General features: G+C 44.5%; 1 protein-coding gene across 1 annotated transcript; it reads right to left on the reverse strand.

Moving 5' to 3' along the window:
• Positions 1-75: 75 nt before the first annotated feature.
• On the reverse strand, positions 76-18,988 carry LOC138623199 (electrogenic aspartate/glutamate antiporter SLC25A12, mitochondrial-like). The gene is made up of 18 exons (XM_069702563.1): positions 18,888-18,988; positions 18,322-18,375; positions 16,238-16,380; positions 14,904-15,019; positions 14,306-14,445; positions 12,270-12,416; positions 11,927-12,065; positions 10,905-10,998; positions 9,755-9,839; positions 8,354-8,435; positions 7,037-7,195; positions 5,974-6,026; positions 5,703-5,783; positions 3,098-3,238; positions 1,386-1,524; positions 944-1,102; positions 749-839; positions 76-659 (listed from the first exon to the last, which is right to left on the reverse strand). Exons 1-18 carry the CDS (start codon positions 18,897-18,899, stop codon positions 452-454), a joined length of 2,043 nt encoding a protein of 680 aa, XP_069558664.1. The 5' UTR covers positions 18,900-18,988; the 3' UTR covers positions 76-451.

Below are 18,988 nucleotides of genomic sequence, written 5' to 3' on the forward strand. Positions count from 1 at the left end.
AAGGGATCTGAATAGAGATTTTTTTCCTCAAAGCTTGGTGTCAAAACTGAGAATGTACCTTTCACAGTAGAAGCAAACGGTTTGAATGATTTATTTCAATAAAATACAATAAATACATTTAAATTATTTCCCAAGTCCCCTGGTCATGATTTCAAAATAAATACTTTGAAAATATCTGTACATCCTCGTGTCTCTTACGTGTAACTTGGCACATGCACCCCAAAGCTATCGCACACCAGGAAAATGCCGTAACAATCTTTTGCGATGCCATAATGTCTCTCGGTTGAGAAGTACAATATGTACGATAAAATTGTGCAAGCTATGCAAAGAAAATGTAGTAAAGCCATACTCGTGCAGCATTCGAAGAAGACGACCGCTCAAATGCGTTGAATTGAACGGTGGTTGAGTGAAGGAGGAGCATGCAGCGCTCGCAGTCACGACACGTGACGGTTTATGAAGCCTGAGGCTCCGTTTCCGACGCCGCTGATTTGATTGTTGCCTCTAAGGAAGGCTTGAACTTTGGCAGGTGCAGACCGAACTTGCTCTCGACTCCGGCAAAGGTTGCAGCAGCCAGACGGTAGCCACCCACGTGGTCCGCGGTCACAGAGGGCAAGTCCTCCATCCTGGGTGCGGGAGTCGGCTCGGAGCCGGCGGGACGACTGGGGAGAAAGTCGGATTAGGACAAAATGCACTTCGTGATGTTAAAGAGCGTTTCATTCTCGTTTCAAAACGTGGTTAAAGTGCTTACTGTCCCCCAAAGTCAACGTAGAACCATCTCTGTAACAGTTCGTAGGTCACCAGGGTCACACCAAACTGCGGTGAGGATCTGAAGACACGAGCTAAGAGGAGAAAGTTGCAACTTCACAAAACTGCAGCCGGCTTTTAGACATAGTGAGTTTCATTTCCAGTCATGAAGGCACTTTTGTTGCGAGGTGCTCATTACCTGCTGCACCCTTCCAAAACGCCCTGAAACCTTCCTCCTTCAGGATCTTCCCGAAGCAGTCGATGACTCCATTGTACGTCGTCTGGCCGGCTCGGGCCGCCACCTGCAGCCTGGTCTTGATGACATCAGCAGGAGTCACCAGCGAAGCCGCGGGCACACCTTGTTTTTGAACAAAACCACATAATGAAGCTGTTTCGCTATGCACAGAGGCAGTCACATTCTGATACCCCCACCGCAGCCTCACGCAGGGCTTGAAATGGCGATACCTTCACGGTGTGATGTGACCGAGGCGCTGCGTATACGCTCGGGCTATTGAGAGACTCAGCGGATGGAGAAAACGCAAACAGGAAACCAAAATCCATTTTTTGGAGCACAAAATGTGGTACGACCCTTTATAAAAACACAACGTGGTGCCGCTCGGAGTTTTCCAGATGTTTGTTACCTGCGATAGCTCCGGCGGTGAGCAGCTGCAGAGCCCCTAGCCTTCCCTCCTCATCCGCCAGCTTCGCCTTGGTGTGGGCATAAACGGGGAAGTAGATGGCGGAGAAGGGGATGTCACGCAGGAAGCAGGCTTTGGCTCCCTAACACAAAAACAAGGACCATTTTGTAAAATATTTGCATCCTAACGGGGCTGATGAACGAACAGAGACAGCGGCTGAGCAGGTTTGTTTTAGGGATTAAGTGGCCTGGGAGCTGATTTATTCAACCTACAGGGGGCTTTAGTGATGATGATGATGGAGCCGAAGAGCCTCAGGCAGAGCTGCAGCACAGGGCCTCCAGAGAGAAATCCATCACACACACACACACACACGCACACACACACACACACACACACACACACACACACACACACACACACACACACACACACACACACACACACACACACACACACACACACACACACACACACACACACACACACACACACACACACACACACACACACACACACACACACACACACACACACACACACACACACACACACACACACACACACACACACACACACCACCAACATGGACCACAGTGCGCTGGCTTCTTCCAACAGGAGGAAGTCAGCTTTTTTTGTTTTAACAAACCACACAGTGTCTGCCACTCATTAAAATATAGAGTATGAACACATGACTGCAGCTGTAAGGAAAGCCACAAGGATCTGGAGCGGAGCAGTAGCAAAGACTAATCCTGCACTAATTTGCTGTTGGTTGTTGGCAGTAGTTACTTTTGCATGTTGAACTCTGTTTTGGAAAATTGCAAACACTCAACAAAGCAATGTTTGATCTTCAAATTTCCGTTTCTGATCCCTATTAAGACTACGTACACATACAACCGTTTGTGCGAATGCAGCAGTGTGTCATCTGTGCATCATCTCAGGGATAAAGAAAAATCCTGTTAATATACAGAAGTGGTCAGTAAAGTACATTTTACTTGGGAATTTACATTTTATGTTACTTTATTCTTCAGTTTCACAACATTTAAGACAAAGTATGACACCTTTTACTCCACCGCATTCATTTATATAATATACAGAAAAATACTGTACGTAATACAGTTAAAACAAGCTCCACCTTCACCAGTTACAACATGAAAATGGACCTTTCTTTTTATTTAATCTTTAATATTAAGTCAATAATATGATGTCTGTGCTTTTTTAAGTATAATTTCGCTTTGAGAATATTTGTGTGCAACTGAGTGCTGCTAACTTGTGGTCATCAGTGAGTTAACCGATAAACTGGAAACTCTTTTAATGGTCTAATAATTAAAAATGTAATGTGTGTTGACTGTGAAGATTTGCTGTTTTCTTTATGAAATAATTGATTCATTCTTTTTAGGTTTTGGACTGTTGATCTGACAAAATAAGACGTTTTAAAATGCCAGCTTGGACATTTTTATGACTTCTTTTGGCATTTTATTGATCAAACAATTAATAATACAAAATAACTGGTAGATTATTAGATAATAGCCAATAACTAATATCTTTTAACACTTGTAAGCTTGTAAAAGTACAAACAGTAAAGTGAACAATCAATAAAGAGCAGCACGGTGTTGGTATCGTGTTGGAGGAACATCAGCGCCTTTCACTGCCCTTGTATGACAGGAAGCGGACGTGGATGCTGCAGACGTCATGGTGCTGCAGAGGTGTTGACCTACCTTGTAGAGGCCAAAGAAGCCCAGGTCTCTCACAACATTCAGGGCACTGACCCGGGGCCCTGTAGTGATCTCTCCAGCCACCTGCAGACGGATCTTAACAATCTCCAGAGGATTGGTGAAGATCACCTGGGAACCTCCAGCCTGCAGGACGCAACAGAAAACAAACAAACAGCTGACGAGTGGTTTATACGCACAGATGGAGCTTTCTAAGTGGATTTTCTGATCCATCATCTGAGGGATGAACTCTGGGTGAAAATGGTAATGATGTGTAAGCATTTCTTCCTTGAGGGAATTATAAAATCATCACAGTAAACTTCAGCACAAAAGAAACTTTTTTTTTCCTCGTACTGACGGGATGTTGTCGGAGTGGCCTTGACAGGAGGAAGAAAAAGCAGGCATTGATAGAAGAACAACTGGGGTCACGGTAGAGCAGGAGAAGTCCTGGCTCATGGTTGGGAGGCTCTGACCCTGGCACCGGCCCTCTGCCCCCTCGCCTCCCCTGAGGCCCCCCCTGTGGCAGGGTGAGCGGCCTAGCCTGGCCTCGCTCTGCACACTTCCCCAATTCACCCCCTGTTCCCAGGGGAGAGCGCTGAATCACCCGGGCGGCTCGGGGTTCAGGGAAGCGATGCCCTAAAGGTACAGCACCCTCTGACTCAGGCACATTTATCACCCTCCCCAAATCTAATCAGGCCCCAGGATGGCTGCTGGTGACACTCAGGGCAGGGGTCTTATCTGTAAACATCCGAGCAAAGGTCTAAAAAAAGCCCTCGTCATTTTCAGAGTGGAGGGGGAATATCCGCCGCTCTGAAGATTGATGCGCTCGTCCCCTCTCTTTTATCTTCTCCGGTCCTCTCCTCTGGTGGGGCAATAATTTAACACGTTATCAGATTAGCCAGACTTTAAACTTTCATGAAACAGCACGAGGATGTGGGACAATTCACGTGAAGCCGTCAGAACAATTTAGGAAAGCCGTTGGATGGAAAATATTCTTAGTTAACATCCTGGTTGTCCTGTACGGGGACCTGTACGCTGACCACGCCTCAGGTATGTACCGCGTTGTCAAACTCAATCACACTGAGCGAGACCCCGCTTCATCCAGGACCCTCCAGGGCCTCTTCCTCCAATTACACCCTGACAGGGGTCACGACCCCGCAGACCTCGCTCCTCTGAGCCCAACCGGCGTCCTCTGCCCGCCTGTTTCATTTCAACTCAGCCAGTGAGGAGGCAGAGTGAAGGAATTATATCTTTAATCCAATGTTGCGCTGACAAAATGCTGCAGGGTTGTAAATTAGCCGGAATGAATTCAGGATCTGCAGTTAACGTTTGTATTTGAGGAAGCCGATGATGAGCTGACATTACAGGCTGAATAATCCAAAACTCCCACATGATCTTTATAAATAGGTCATTTTTACGGATGGAAATATGCTAATAAAAGGAGTCAGATTAAATATAATAAAAAAAATTACTACAATGAATCAAAACACCAAAAATGTTATAATTTTCCAAAATTTTAAATGAACAATTCCCAAAGGTCCAAGTGCTGTGAAATGTTCGGTTGGGTTCACCTGCCGCTCTGGCTCGTATGTTTTGAAGTGAAAAGTGGAGCCTGACCATCTTTGGCCTGTCACAGACATTTCTGTATCGGCGTCAACTTCTCTTTACATCGTGCAGAAAGAGGTCATTTAGAGATTGTTATCTTCTGTGTATTTATGGTTATTCATAATCATTACATTTGCGCCGCAAACTAAAAACACACCTCTTCAGACTTCACCTTGAACAGTACAACTTTAGTAGCTTAAAATGGAACTTACTGACACAACTTTGTAGTTTGTCTTTCTTGAATAAATTGTATTTCCTTGATTCTTGTTGTTCTGGTTTTTGTCCCCTCACGGTTGAAATGATCTTATTGTAAGTCGCTTTGGATAAAAGCGTCAGATAAATGAAATGTAATGTTTATTGTTTCAGTGCATTGAATGCATTTTGGACAATAAAGTTTGTTGTTAAACTGTAAAATACTAAAACATTCTTCCTCCATTACATAACTTTGTGTTTAATAACCTCAAAACTCCAATATATGTCAGTCTCTGGTGAAAACTATATTACTTGTGTTTTTCAAAGGGGAATATTGTACTTAAAGGCACCTGACAAATAATATTCTGATTATGAGTATCATGTATTGTTATAAAGTACCCAACAGTGAACTGTTACTCCCTCAGAATGCATCCGTAATAATGATCCAATGATAAAATATATAATACTATTACATCTGCCTTATTAATACTTTACTGTAGTTTCTAACTTTAGATCCACTTTGCTTATAATACCAAGTATGAACTTAATCCAGGGTGTTTTAATACTTGAACTTGAAATTAAAGAACATGAATACCTCATCTTGAACGGCATATAATGTTGAATAGATATCTATCCCTGTAGGTACTTTCTAATAAACATTGATGCATACAAAATACAACAAAATGTAGAGAATAATTATAAATATTTCCCTCCATTAAATGATGTGTCCTCTGCTTTCTGTTCAGGTGTTCCTCCACCTGGTTTTGAGTTCATCTACGGACTGAATTTAAAGGATCACCAAAGTAATGCTTACACATCCTCCGGCGAGAATCTCAGCAGGAAGAGGGATGGAACCATCTTCTGTGGTGAACTTGTCTCTGACAAAATCATTCATCTGAAAGAAAAAAGGGAAATGAGACACAATCCCCATCTTGATAGCAGGCATTAATGTTAACTTGTGGTTGCAGTCACATCTTGATTGTGAAAAGTGTCTTTCTTCAGTGCGCTTTGCATGTTTTTCATCCACCGCGAGTCATTCGGAACAACTTTTTGAACACTCTAAGCTCCACAGTGGAATGACTTGCCGTGAGTTTGATAGCTTTCTCCGGAGCAACGCCAATGAGCTGCGGGAGGAGACCTGCAAAATATTATTCATAGACACCATTAGAATACCTGACAGAGAGAGAGGGACAAAGTCTGGCTGGAAATGAATGCACATTTTTTATCTTTGCTGAATGAATACATCCACTGGCAGCTGGAACAATATAAGCTGCAGGGTTCTTGTGAGCGTAAAACAAACCCATAAATATTTACAGATGGTGGCTGATACATCTGATGCACCACAACACAAAGGTCCCATTGAAAATTGAACAAAAGTCCAAAAAATATGACACTGCCGCTGCGTATGGGATCAGCATTGTTGAGGCTTGATCCCAGTGTTGGTGGGGAACAGAGAGAGCTGTGTGGTCACGGACAAGATGGAGGGGGGAGGCTGGGTGCTACAGTGGTGATAACTGCCATACTGTTTCACCGTCTGTCCTTCATCAAGCCAGATAAACTTCTGAAGGAGCTGCTGAGTGACTGCTGCTGGTATGCAGCCAGAAAACAGCCGAGCGTGTCTGTCTCTGAGTCAATCACCCTCTTATCATGTGCAAGAGAGAAGGAGGGTGGTGGGGAGGTGTGTGTGGTGGGGGGGAGGGGGTGCAGAGGGAAGCAGATCAGAGCAACAAAGCGCTGCAGTGGTGGAGGTAGCAGTAGATGGCAGTCTTGACTTCCTTCGTATGAAGAGCCCGAGGGTAGAAGTGTTGTATATCACAAGCCTTCAGCACCATTATCACCACTCGGCCAAAAGGCAGATCAGACGCTGCTGCTACATGAACACTGCTGGTCCTTCTCCTCAGGGAACTCTCCCAGGTACTGAGATAATGCAAACGTGACCCCTGGGTGTTGCTCTATTCACTGCTGAACAGGGAGGCCAAAGGTTTCTGGTATCAATTAGGAAACCATGCTCCTGATATTAGCACACTTTAGCAAATCCTGATGCTTTCCTGTTAGATGGTTTGTTTTACACGAGACCCACATGTTGGCCTGCACACAGGTTTTATGTCCTTTTTACAGGCCGAAAAACAAGAATCTGTAAAGGATTACCTCTGTAAAATCCAGAGAAGCCCTCGTAACGGAGCACCTTCTTTGCGCAGTCGAAGCTGTTCTTGTACATCAGCTCTCCTACTAAGGAGCCTGTGGAGCGCTGGTTCTGCATGCGTGTCTTCACCAGGTCGATGGGGTACACGGCCGTGGCGCCGGTGGCTGCAAAACACACAACAAATACCCCTGATTCAAATCGTTGTTGGATTTTTCCAAAATAAAAATGTTTTGCCATCATTTTGAGCACCTGAGCAACATGTTCCACATCACGTAAATGCTCATTTATGACCAATTATAGTTTTTTTGGACACTACTCGGATACTTAAAACTGTGAGGATTTGGGCTGCGCAGGGTGGCATCTTAAAAAAAATCCTTGTTTTTTTTCCAACCAGCAGTAAAAAAAAAAAAAATGATGAGTTTGCACGTATGACGAAGAAAAGAACAAATTCTAACCTTGACAAACTAAAACTGGAAAACTGAAAAACTACTTCAACAATCAATGACTATAAAAAAAAAACAACAATTTTTTTTTTTTTTTTTTTTTAAATCCATTTTTGCTGATCAGCTGATTATTTAAACTCTACAATAGAATCTCAACTTTTAAAAGACAGGTTTTAAGCTCTGGCGACTTTGGGAAAATTATTATACAAGACGTGTTTTGGAGAAGCAGTGCTGAACCGAGCTGCTCTCTGCTGGACGTGCCGTGTCTTGTCTGACATCAAAGGTTGCTGTAATGAGTCTTCTCTCAAACATGCAAACAGCTCGCTCAGCAAAGAGGGTGAGAAACAGCTCATTCTCGCTCCAGAGACACGGCGGCTTCACCGTACGTCTCGTGATACATCTCCTTCTCTGACCCGGCCTGAATTGGCCACTGCTGAATGACGACTGATAAGTTTCTTGGGGAGAGAGCGCGCACGCGCACGCGCACGCGCACACACACACACACACACACACACACACACACACACACACACACACACACACACACACACACACACACACACACACACACACACGGTCCGAGTGTGTTCCTGTCTGTGGGGCAGTTATGTCAGAGGTTCCTTGTATCAGTTCCCTCTTGTGTAATTAGAGAGGGAGATTCCAGAGAAAGCGGTTCCGGAAGATTTGTGTCATTCCAAAGCTCCGACTCCAACGACAGCCTGGAGCCACCGGTGGCACGGCAGCACAATGCCGGAGCCTCACATCACAGCCCTCCTCCCCGCAGCACAATGGCCGGCCCCTGGGCCTCAGCGCGCCAGCCGGCCGGCTAAGGTTACCCCTCGGGCGGGCCGGGGGCTCCGCCGCAGACATGTCACTCACCTCCAGCGATTGAGCCCAGAGCAAACCTGTAGCCAGACTCTGCAGCCTGGAGCCAGATGGGCCGAGACGTTTCATGAGCGCGCTGTATGGGAGAAAAAGACACCGGCGGTCAAATGAATCTGGAGAAAGACAGGGCAGATCAGAACACTAACCATGAATCGGCCGGCTATTAAACTATGGTGAACCAGATACATCGTGGAAAGGAAAAAGCTATGGAGTTACTGAACGACGGAGGAAGACGATGGAATGTAGACATGTCATATAACGTCTGATTCATCAACAGCTGCTATTAAATGTCAGACAGACCGGCTCTGGATACAGTAAACGACTGTGTGAACCTGGAGCCCAGTTTTGCTCACATGCTACATATGGGAGGCTAAAAGCGAAAGGTCTTGTTTTATTTGTACAACAAAGTCGAATTTCTCTCTTATCCACTTGATCTCTGGATTGGTGTTTGATGTTGAAAGCAGAGCCTTGTTGTTTTCACTGTGGTGCAGTGGAACAGATTAGCCCCACAACCCTTTTCCATGTCCAGATAAGAATCGACATGAATATTACAGAGGCCGAGTAGCTGGTCAAAGTGTGTGTGTGTGTGTGTGTGTGTGTGTGTGTGTGTGTGTGTGTGTGTGTGTGTGTGTGTGTGTGTGTGTGTGTGTGTGTGTGTGTGTGTGTGTGTGTGTGTGTGTGTGTGTGCGTGTGTGTGTGCGTGTGTGTGTGTGCGTGAGTAACTTCTCCCAAACCAGATGAGAAGGGAGCAGGGCAGATCGCTCTGTTCCTCTTCCCAGATGCTTCCACCGAGGGCTGCATCGCTAACGAGATCGAGGTCCTGATCAAAGGGTTTAAACAATTAGCCTACTTCCACTAAAGGGCAGGCTGGAGAATTGCAGCATCCCCCCCAAAGGAATCAGATTCCAGACCTCTGAGCAGGAGTCCCAGGAGCATGAGTGGCCTGAACAGCTCTGATGCAGAGCCGTGTTATCCGGAGGATGCAGGAACTATTTTGTTCTCCCACATCCACCTTGACTCCCACTCCCCTCCAGCCATTAGCAGACTTCGCTAAAGGCTCCTAAAACTTCTGCAGCCCCACACTGATAAAAGCCTCTTATTAGCACCTCAGATGTGTACGTGCAGCTATACTGAATAAAATGGGCCGAGCCTTTCATGGAGAGGTGCAACGCAACAATCCATTCCTCTTCTATGACTGTAATTGGTGTACTTTTATCTGGGAGTTTAAGAAATGCACTTCACAGGGGAAGAAAAACACGGGCACTCCACTAATTCAGTGACTGAGGATTCTCGCTTTTTGGCTCCTTTCTGAGAAGGAAGTCGAAGGGAGACGGGAAAAGGCTTTGATGAAAGGCAGGAGGATGTGGAGTGTATTAGAGGAGTCACTCAGGCTACCTGTCTCTGGCTCTCTGCTAGGTGGTACGGCATGGCTCCTTCCTCCAGCGGGGCTATCCTTTCGATGTCTGCGTGGTTCAGCCGCCTTAACACACAACACCGGGGGAGGGGGAGGGGGAGGAGGAGGGAGGAGAGGGAGGAGGGAGGGGAGTTAGGCCAGGAAAAGACAAGAGAGTCCTGCATCTACTGTGAGCAGCAGCCAGTGATGTAAGATTTTCCACAGACCTTTTACTGCCATATAACTTAGTTACTGCAACTTTAATTCCAGCTTGTATAAACAACAGACAAACAGCTGGGTGAGCGCCCGTGGCCCAACAAGCAAATGAAAGTGTTTTGTTACGAAATGTTTGAGACGCAGATATTCCCCGCTGGCCCGACGCATCATAAAGTCCATATCCATGTTTTATGTTTGTCTTGTAAATCAGCCAGTGGAGCCACTGTTGTTAAACAGAATGAGCAATAACACAATCTTTACAGCCAATAAGCAGACCTGTAACATATTTATCCAATCATAGAGGAATTAAAATAAAGAGAAAGACCGTGTGTGTAAATGTTCTGAATACACTGAGTGGACGAGGAAGAGCAGCAGAACCGACCTGCATCGACTAAAGTGGACACGTAGTCAAGTAAACTTTCATTTCTGGTGGATTTTGGTTCTTCTTCTATGCGTATGATGTCCTTTTCCAACACTAACACTGTATGATTTTGTCAATTTGAAAAAAATAAATAAATAAAATAAATAAAGTGAAAAAGATTCCTCTGCGGGGAACCTAAATTACATGACAGTTTACAAATCTTCAGTCATATTCACTCCAATTGCTTATATTCAAGGCTGTAAGAAGTAATGTTTCACTATTATTACTTCATATGGCAGAAAAACATATTAGGACATCTTATTTCAACTCCTGTTTGTGCCTTTTTTTTAATGCCATTCTCTGTAAAACACTGAAAATCAATAATGATTCACTGGTTAAGAAATTGTGGAAAATGTTATAAATGACATGAAAGAGCCACAGCAGCACTTTTAAAAGGTTTCTTCAGCTTCTCTCTACATGCACATACATAAATCTACTGATGCTATTGTCCAGTATATGTGTGCGTTCAACAGACAGACTCCACAGCACTACAGCAGATGATTTCAGGATCTTACCCAGAGTGAGAGTGGAGACCAACAAGCTGGTACAGGATGTCAATCTCCATTGGAGTGATTTGACCAAACTTATTTGCAGCATGAACGAACTCTTCTACGATCCAACACACAAAAAAAGGAAATAAAGTCACGCAAACAGAATCGCAGTCATTTACAGCCTCAGTGCATCAAAGTCAAACAGGAAGGTGAGAGGTTAAACACGTCAGGTACTTTCTACAGGGGGCTTGTAGTATATAGTATTTGCAAATACTGCTCCATGTTGGTTTTGGAGTTAATGTTTTAGTGTGGATGTTTGCTGCTAAACAGGATGTTTAGAGAGGTTACAGAAACGTCTTTAAAACCATGAATCCAGTTCTGTATGTGCTTTACCTCCTTCCCCCCGAGCAGCGCTAACTGAACATGCATCCTCTCAGCAGCGCCCTGCTTCTCTCTTTTATATGTGCCTTGTATTCAGTTCTTTACTGCTGCCCGCTGAGAAGCTCCATTTCCATCAGGTGGTGTTTCTTAAAGGAAACCTAATGGTAGTTGTTGAAGGAGGGAAACGAGTTAGTTATTCGCTTCTCCCGCAGAAAACTTCCTGTCAGATTCAAGGATTTCAGCCGTTGGTTACGAGCCTGCTTCGCTGATCTTGATATAGTTTTCTGTGACTGACAGCTGACATGTGTGTTTGCTTTAAATGTGATGATATTTGACATGTTTGGTAACAACTATTATTTGCAAATACTATTTGCCCAAAGCCTTTCCTACATGAAGGAATACCATAAAAAGAAAGTCTAAAGTTTGCATCTGGATGGGAAACACAATTAGGGGCAGATGTGACTGACAGTACGACTATCAGTTACTCAGGTACACATGTAGGGGGGTGATCTGATTACCAGATTAAAAATGTTCATTTACCTTCGTAATTTAGTGCTACAGTAAATGTTCCCTGTGTGTTCACGCTGTCAAGAAAGTTCAAATATGATGGAACAGCTGCATTTCATGTCACATATAAAATGCACACGTGATTATTTCAGGAGTACCTTTGGTAACGAGGGTGTCTCTGTGTGTGCCAGCCAGGGTGCTGTAAATCTTGCGGATCAGCTCCATGTTGTTGAGGAGGGCGTTGAAGGCATTGAAGTAGGAGAAGCTCACCATGTGGGAGGTGCTGCCTCCTGCAGCCTGCGGAAACATCCAGAGTCTGTCATTCCCTTCGGACAGGAGGACTACGGATGCGTCATGTTAGTCTTTGAATTCTTGCTCCACCTGATAACTGCTTCTTTAAAAATATAAATTAGTAACACCTATATTTCCACGCTAACTGCAGACTCTTCTGTCCTTCTTTAAAAATGTGACAACTGATGTTGGATGTTTTCCACAACTCACTGAAACCAGATTCTCCTCCACAAACGGAGTCAGCATGTGGTGTCTGATGGTGGCCATGATGTCGCTGAAGTCCAAAGCGGTGATGGTGCCACTTTTGCTCTTGTCTTTTTGTGCAAACGCCTGGCGGGCATGCTCCGACTGCAGCTCCTGCAGCAACGCACACACGGAGAGAAAGTCGAGCTGTCAGCTGACAAAAGAAGCAAAGAGTGCGTTTCCTGCAATGAGGAGCTTCGCTTTACGGGTCCGCGGTGAAACAGAACTTTGGAGGAAGAAAGTATAATGATATCTGTGCTAAGACAGATGTGAAAGTCATCAGATGTGACAGTGTCAGACACTGGCTTTTGTAATCACCAGTGTTTCTCCGGAGACTAATGTAAACCATGTCCTGAGCAGTCTGATCCCAGAGCCGAGCGAAGCCGAGCGGCTGCTGAGATGGCCGGCAGGTGTGCGCGCAAACAAGATGATTCAATACGACAACCATGCAATCAGAAGGGGATGCAGGGGGAGGCTGACCCCGGGTCAGTGACTGCTGTCAAAGCTCATCGCCTATAGTCAGAGGATTGTGGAGCCACGTCACCGCTTCACTGAGCTGTTCCTTCATCCCTACACTCTGGTTCTGATAACCTAATCAGTGGGTTGTTGCTGAGGATTAAATCTTACAATGTTGGCTGATTATATTGATGAAAACCAGTGATGATACTTCCTCATCACCTCGCAAACATTCTACTTTTCAGACTTAGAAAAGCAATCCCTTGTCTGGATTCACTGAAGTCCAGTCAAATACTGCAACAACACCACGTGGAAGAGGAAAGACTTCGCATTACAAACAATTTAATCTACACAGACTGGTGCTTGTTTTGTATTTGAAGTGATACTCAGAGGAAATGAAACGTGCCTGGACATGACAGAAAAATAAGACAATAAAAATGATGGATGTAAATGAAATCTTGCACACACACGGGTCTTTGGTGTAGCGGTGGGAAGCACTAGTCAAGTATGATAAACCACAAAGTGCTCTGAGGGAGCCCACACTGGAGTGGTGACGGAGAGCAGCCTGCATAACTCTTGGACCACCCAGCTTCTGCCTGAGACCGCAGCCCTCGACTCCCAACCGGGTTCCCCCATCGCACCGCCGCCGCCGCCGCTCCAACAGCTCAGGAGTCTCAGTGAGATACAGGCAGTGACCAATAAAGAAAAACAACAACAAGGTTAAGCATCTCAATGGCACGCTGGGCTACCGCAAACCAGCGGTACGGCTGGAGAGATGAAACACTAAAGGTGCGACTGCCCTCCCTGTCAATGACTCAAAGAGATCATGTACGGCTTGTAGTTCGCTTTACGTCATTTCCATTTGTTCCTCGGCGGGATAAAAATGCCTCACCGCAGGATCAACGGCGCCGCATTTATTGATGCACATGCTTTCTAACGTGTTGAAAAAAGAAAGAGAAAAACACCTTCGCTGGGCTGTCAACATGCTTTACAGCGTATCATGATGCATTTCAGTGCAAAACGGTTTGTCTGCTGTTTAAAAGCAAAAAATACTAAATTGTCACATTTAGATAAAAAAAAATAAAAAAAACCTTCACCAATCACCGCTTTCATTCACTAAGTAGTCAGCTGCCACTTAGCTGTGAAATGTATAAAGACTTGCAGTTTGAAACAGGGGGATGTTCGGGAATACTTCCTGGCTCCACGCAGTGTAAATAATATGCAATGCTCAGTTTGTGACTGTGAGACTACAAGCTGTCATTTTTAGTCTTTGGTTTCTGCATGGGTTGAATAAACAAGATATAACATGTTAATCTGTGACGTTAGACGGGCTGGTAGGTGGATTCCTTCACCTTTGGACAGAGACAGGCCGGCTGGTTTTATGCTAAGCTAACAGTCGCTGATGATGGTTTAATATTTACTGTACAGATGTGACAAATATGCTCATTCCTAAAATTCCTTGAATTGTAAATTCTGGCTGGATGCTTGTCTGTGAATCTTCCAGCTCATCAGACTCCTAAAATAAAACTGAGAGATGAAATGTGTACCTGCAGGAACTGAGTGAACTCTGCGTAGCTGAGGTGCTTCTTTCTTTCATGGCCGAAGTGAAGCCGGATGAACTCGCACTCCCAGTTGAAGGGAATATGGTGATGAACTGTCGTCTGGCTGAAGATGTCGCGTACATTCTCTGGAAGAGTGACACGAGTGAGTAATAACAAACAACAGGAGCAGAAACATGACCCATGCAGCTGTAATGTCCGTCTGCCTCTTCATCCCATTTGCAGAAAAAACCTTGTTAAAGAGCCTGCAGCAAAGAGCCAGTTTGAATGGCGAAGTTGAAGAAGCTGTTTGATAGCCCCGTACTCCTTTTACACTTTGAGGGTAGTGAGTCCTTCCAGAACTTTTTTTTTTGTCAAACCACTGCTCTGACTTCCTTTACGGAGGCCCACTGCACAGAAAGAGAAGAGCAGCAGCTTCCTTCTGAGACTCTCCTGGTTTATGACATACTGGGTTTATTTCTCTTTGTGTCAGATGGGATGTGATGATGTGATGTTTCAAACAGCTCGCCCATAGTGGTGCACAGAGTACAGAGTACACCCCCACACCCCCACACCAGTGTGCTGACATTAACTACCATGTACATACCAAATGAGATGTCCCCTGTGCCGGTCTTGTCAAACAACTGAAAGGCAACTATGAACAAGGCATCCGGGGCACACAGCACTGATTCAAAGGCCAGAAACTCCTGGAAAGAGATCAATCTGTTTGGACAGAGAGAGAGAGAAAAAAAAAGGGGAAATCAGGACAGAAGATACAAGTTTCTTTGACAAAATTACTGAAAAATTACAGTTAATTTACCCGAGGAACGAACCCCCTAGGATGAGAAGGACACTGACTCGTGTAGAGGTCAGTAAGCAGAGTCCAGTGTTTCAGCTGAGCTTCACAGTCCTTTCTTGACCGTTGAAACAGCAGTTGATAAAATAACTTGACCTCGATAGCCGTTTGACAGCTGTTCTGGAGCTTTTAATCACACTGTCAGTTATGATGCAAGTTGTAGATGTCAAATTCTTTTTTTTTTTCAAAGCACTTAAAGTACCTCCATTCTTATATTACAAATTATACTTGTATTATTATTATTATTGTTGTTGTTGTTGTTACCACAACCTTTAAGAAAACAATGACAAGATCGTAACTAGAAGTCCCAAAAGTGATCAGAAAAAAAAAAGGGAATCTGAACATCTGAGGACTTGAGGGGAATATTTGTTGTTTGTTCCTGTAAAAATCAAACTACGTTTTTACATTGTAATTAAAGGAGAATATACAGTATGTGCAGCTGTGATACTTTATATTTGGCTCATTTTATCAGAGGATCAGCCATTGGTGTAAAATAACAACAGCTATTTACTCTGCAAACGTCGCTGGGATCAATCATTAACGGCCTCTTTGGCGTGTGTTGTTGGTGTCGTACTGCTTCAGTGAAACTGCAGAAGTGACGTTTTAAACAGAGTGCAGGATGCAGGGCACCAGAGAGCGACATGATTATACACACATTAGAAGAACTGAACGTAAAAGTTGCCTTAATTAAAATAATGAACTGAAGAACCAATGGTTTGCTTTGTCATTACTACCCATGACAGCTCAATTTAGCCGGTTGTAAATGAGTGGAAGTCAAGGGTGCCCTTTAAGATTATGTGTCTATTAGTGCAACAAATGTACAGGAATTTTCCTTCATGATGTCAGTGCAGTAACATATCAACAGATAAAGCGCTGATATAATTACACACTCACATTTAACACATAAAAGCCTCATAAAAGTGACTAAAGGATTGTTTTGAACGTCTGTCAGTTAAAAGTCTTTTTAAACAAATTCCAACAAACTATTGGTTGCTTGGAAAAATAGGTGTAATAATGAATGTACGTGTACTGAAACAGAGGATTTCCACCGCACACACTTTAATCCCCCGGCTGCGGTGACTCACCCATCTTTGGTGGTGTCGGCCACTCCAGCGATCAGCTCCACAGTTTTGGTATTGTGTTGAGGCTGTGCGTGCAGACCCAGGTAACTCTGCACAAAGTCCCCGGGGGTCATGTAACGCTCGCCATCCTCCACCACACTGCCGTACTACAAAGGACATACAGGCAGGCACACAATGTGATCGACGTGTGGATTTAGATTGAGGATCTGTAAGGTAGAAATTCTATTGTGCGATTACAAAGACGAGGACGATGATGTGGAGCTCCCTCGCTTTCTTTTCTTTGTGACAATAAGGTGTTCTGCTTTTTATACCAGCATATATGAATCTCCATTTTCTGGCCCTACACAGTATTTAAAATGTACGCAATGCTTTGCTGCATCCCATAATGACCGACAGTGTTGAAAAGCAACAGCCTCTCGGAAATCACTGTCATCTTTTCACTTCATAGAGAAGGGACTGGCAGTACTTTTCCCAACAAGACACACAACCATCTCATTCTCAAATAAAAGACACCAACAACTCCTATTAAAAAGCAACATAATACTGTAATGATGCACGCGGTGCCCGACAATGGAACAAATATGTTCTTCATGTTATTTAATAAACAGCTGCAATCAATGTGTTTTCATATCAGGAGAACAGTTCGCTTCTATTTATCTATGCTACTTTTTCAGTAACTCCCTGTTCACACACACACACACACACAGTTACACACAGTTACACACAGTTACACACACACACACACACACACACACACACACACACACACAGTTACACACAGTTACACACACACACATACACACACACACACACACACACACACACACACACACACACACACACACACACACACACACACACACACACACACACACAGTTACACACACACACAGTTACACACACACACACACACACACACACACACACACACACAGTTACACACACACACACACAGTTACACACAGTTACACACACACACACACACACACACACACACACACACACACACACACACACACACACACACACACACACACACACACACACACACACACACACACACACACACACACACAGTTACACACACACAGTCCTCCTCACTGATTGAAATGTCTTAATAGGACACGTCAATATAAAAATCTCTATTGTCTCATGATATTCATCATCAAATCAAATTTAATTTGAATTGATAAAATACACAGAACACAACAACAACAAATCAACAGCTTCAACCTGTGTTGCAAATGTGTTTCACTCCACTTGACCGCAGCAGAACGAGCGACGCAGCGCTGCCGAGCTGAACCCGAGACTTCAGTCGGTCTTTAAGACGTAAGGTCATTTTTAGAGCCGGGTTGGGTTTCAAGCTGGAACCCGGATCGCTCTGGAAACACAAGCGCCACATGAACTGGCAAGAGAAAAGGCCACACTCATGGGTGACAGCCAAGCTCAGAAAGAGAGAGCATGAGGGGAGCAGAGCAAGAGTGTGGGAGGAGATCTCCACGCCAAGTGTTTTCAGGGCTACAATTCAATGCACTCTGCTGAATTAATGTTTTAAGTGAAAATATTAATTCCGAGCAATTTATTGCCACATTTCTCCATCACATGATTGTGTATTCATTCACCCTCACAGTAGGCTTCGAGTAGTTCTTAATCAAATTACACCGGCAGTCAGGCTGAGCTTCCAGCAATTAACTCTTGTACCTGAATATGCATCAGAAATTAAGCAGCCCTGTCATAGAGGAGTGGAGAGACATAAGGCGACTTGCAATTCAAACACGGAGCAAGTTTATAGTCCAAACGGGACCTGATGGGTAAACAGACCCTCTCTGGTGCCGGGGATCTGTGTCTCTGACACGCTGAAGATCGAAACCAACACAACACACACACAATGTCAAAGTGAAGAGAGATTCTCTGTTGAAGCAGATCCAAAATTAGTCAAAGCATTTGAGTGACCTTTAGTATCCCAGTGGACACCGCACAAACTCCTCACCGACATGCTAGCAGACATTTTAGACACACTTTCTGTATGTGTTTGTGTGTTTTCATGGAGGTGAATGCTCCAAATGTTCGTGGTTTCTGTGCCTTACCTTCAGAAAAATAGTCCTCAAGTCATGGGGGTCTGCTCTTTGTGTTGCTTGCACCTACAACACACAGGGTGGAATTTGCTATGAAAAAAAATTCAAAAGAGTCAGAATATCATGATGATGCCTACAGTTTGAGCTTCAGCAGATAACTGTCCCATCAATAAAGCTGAACTTCAGTCTGTCACTGTTAAGCTTTGATTTTTTGTTCTTTTCTTTACGCAGTCGGCTCAGCAGGATCGATCCCAGCAACCACAACACGCTGCCTGAGGAAATAATCCTGCTGCGGTCCTTTCACGCTGCAAAACAAAACCGCCTCAAACCAAAATCTCTCAGATACACAAAAGCAACAGAGGACAGAGATTAGTTGTCTCTGCGAGGCCGGGAGAGATGCGCCTATTTAAAGATGCAGAAATAAAACAATGTGGGGCTCCGCTGTGTCTTAGACAGGAGCTGAAAAGCCATGCGTCCGCGCAGACACGCTGTCCTCCGCATCCGACAGCGCAAAGCCCTTACTGCTTTAGTGCCTTTAAAAATTAATAATATCTGATAAGAAATATTGACGGAGTCACCTTGACCGCCATGCTGGATGTGACGTCAGCTGCAGCGGACTAGCGCAGGCGCTGGGCATCAGCAGGGCAGCTGGCATGACAGGACACCAGAGGTCTGAGAC

The sequence above is a fragment of the Brachyistius frenatus genome, unplaced genomic scaffold (genome assembly GCF_029030835.1).
Source record: "Brachyistius frenatus isolate BFR_SWC_R1_liver_20210118 unplaced genomic scaffold, ASM2903083v1 Contig_42, whole genome shotgun sequence".
NCBI lineage: Eukaryota > Metazoa > Chordata > Actinopteri > Embiotocidae > Brachyistius > Brachyistius frenatus.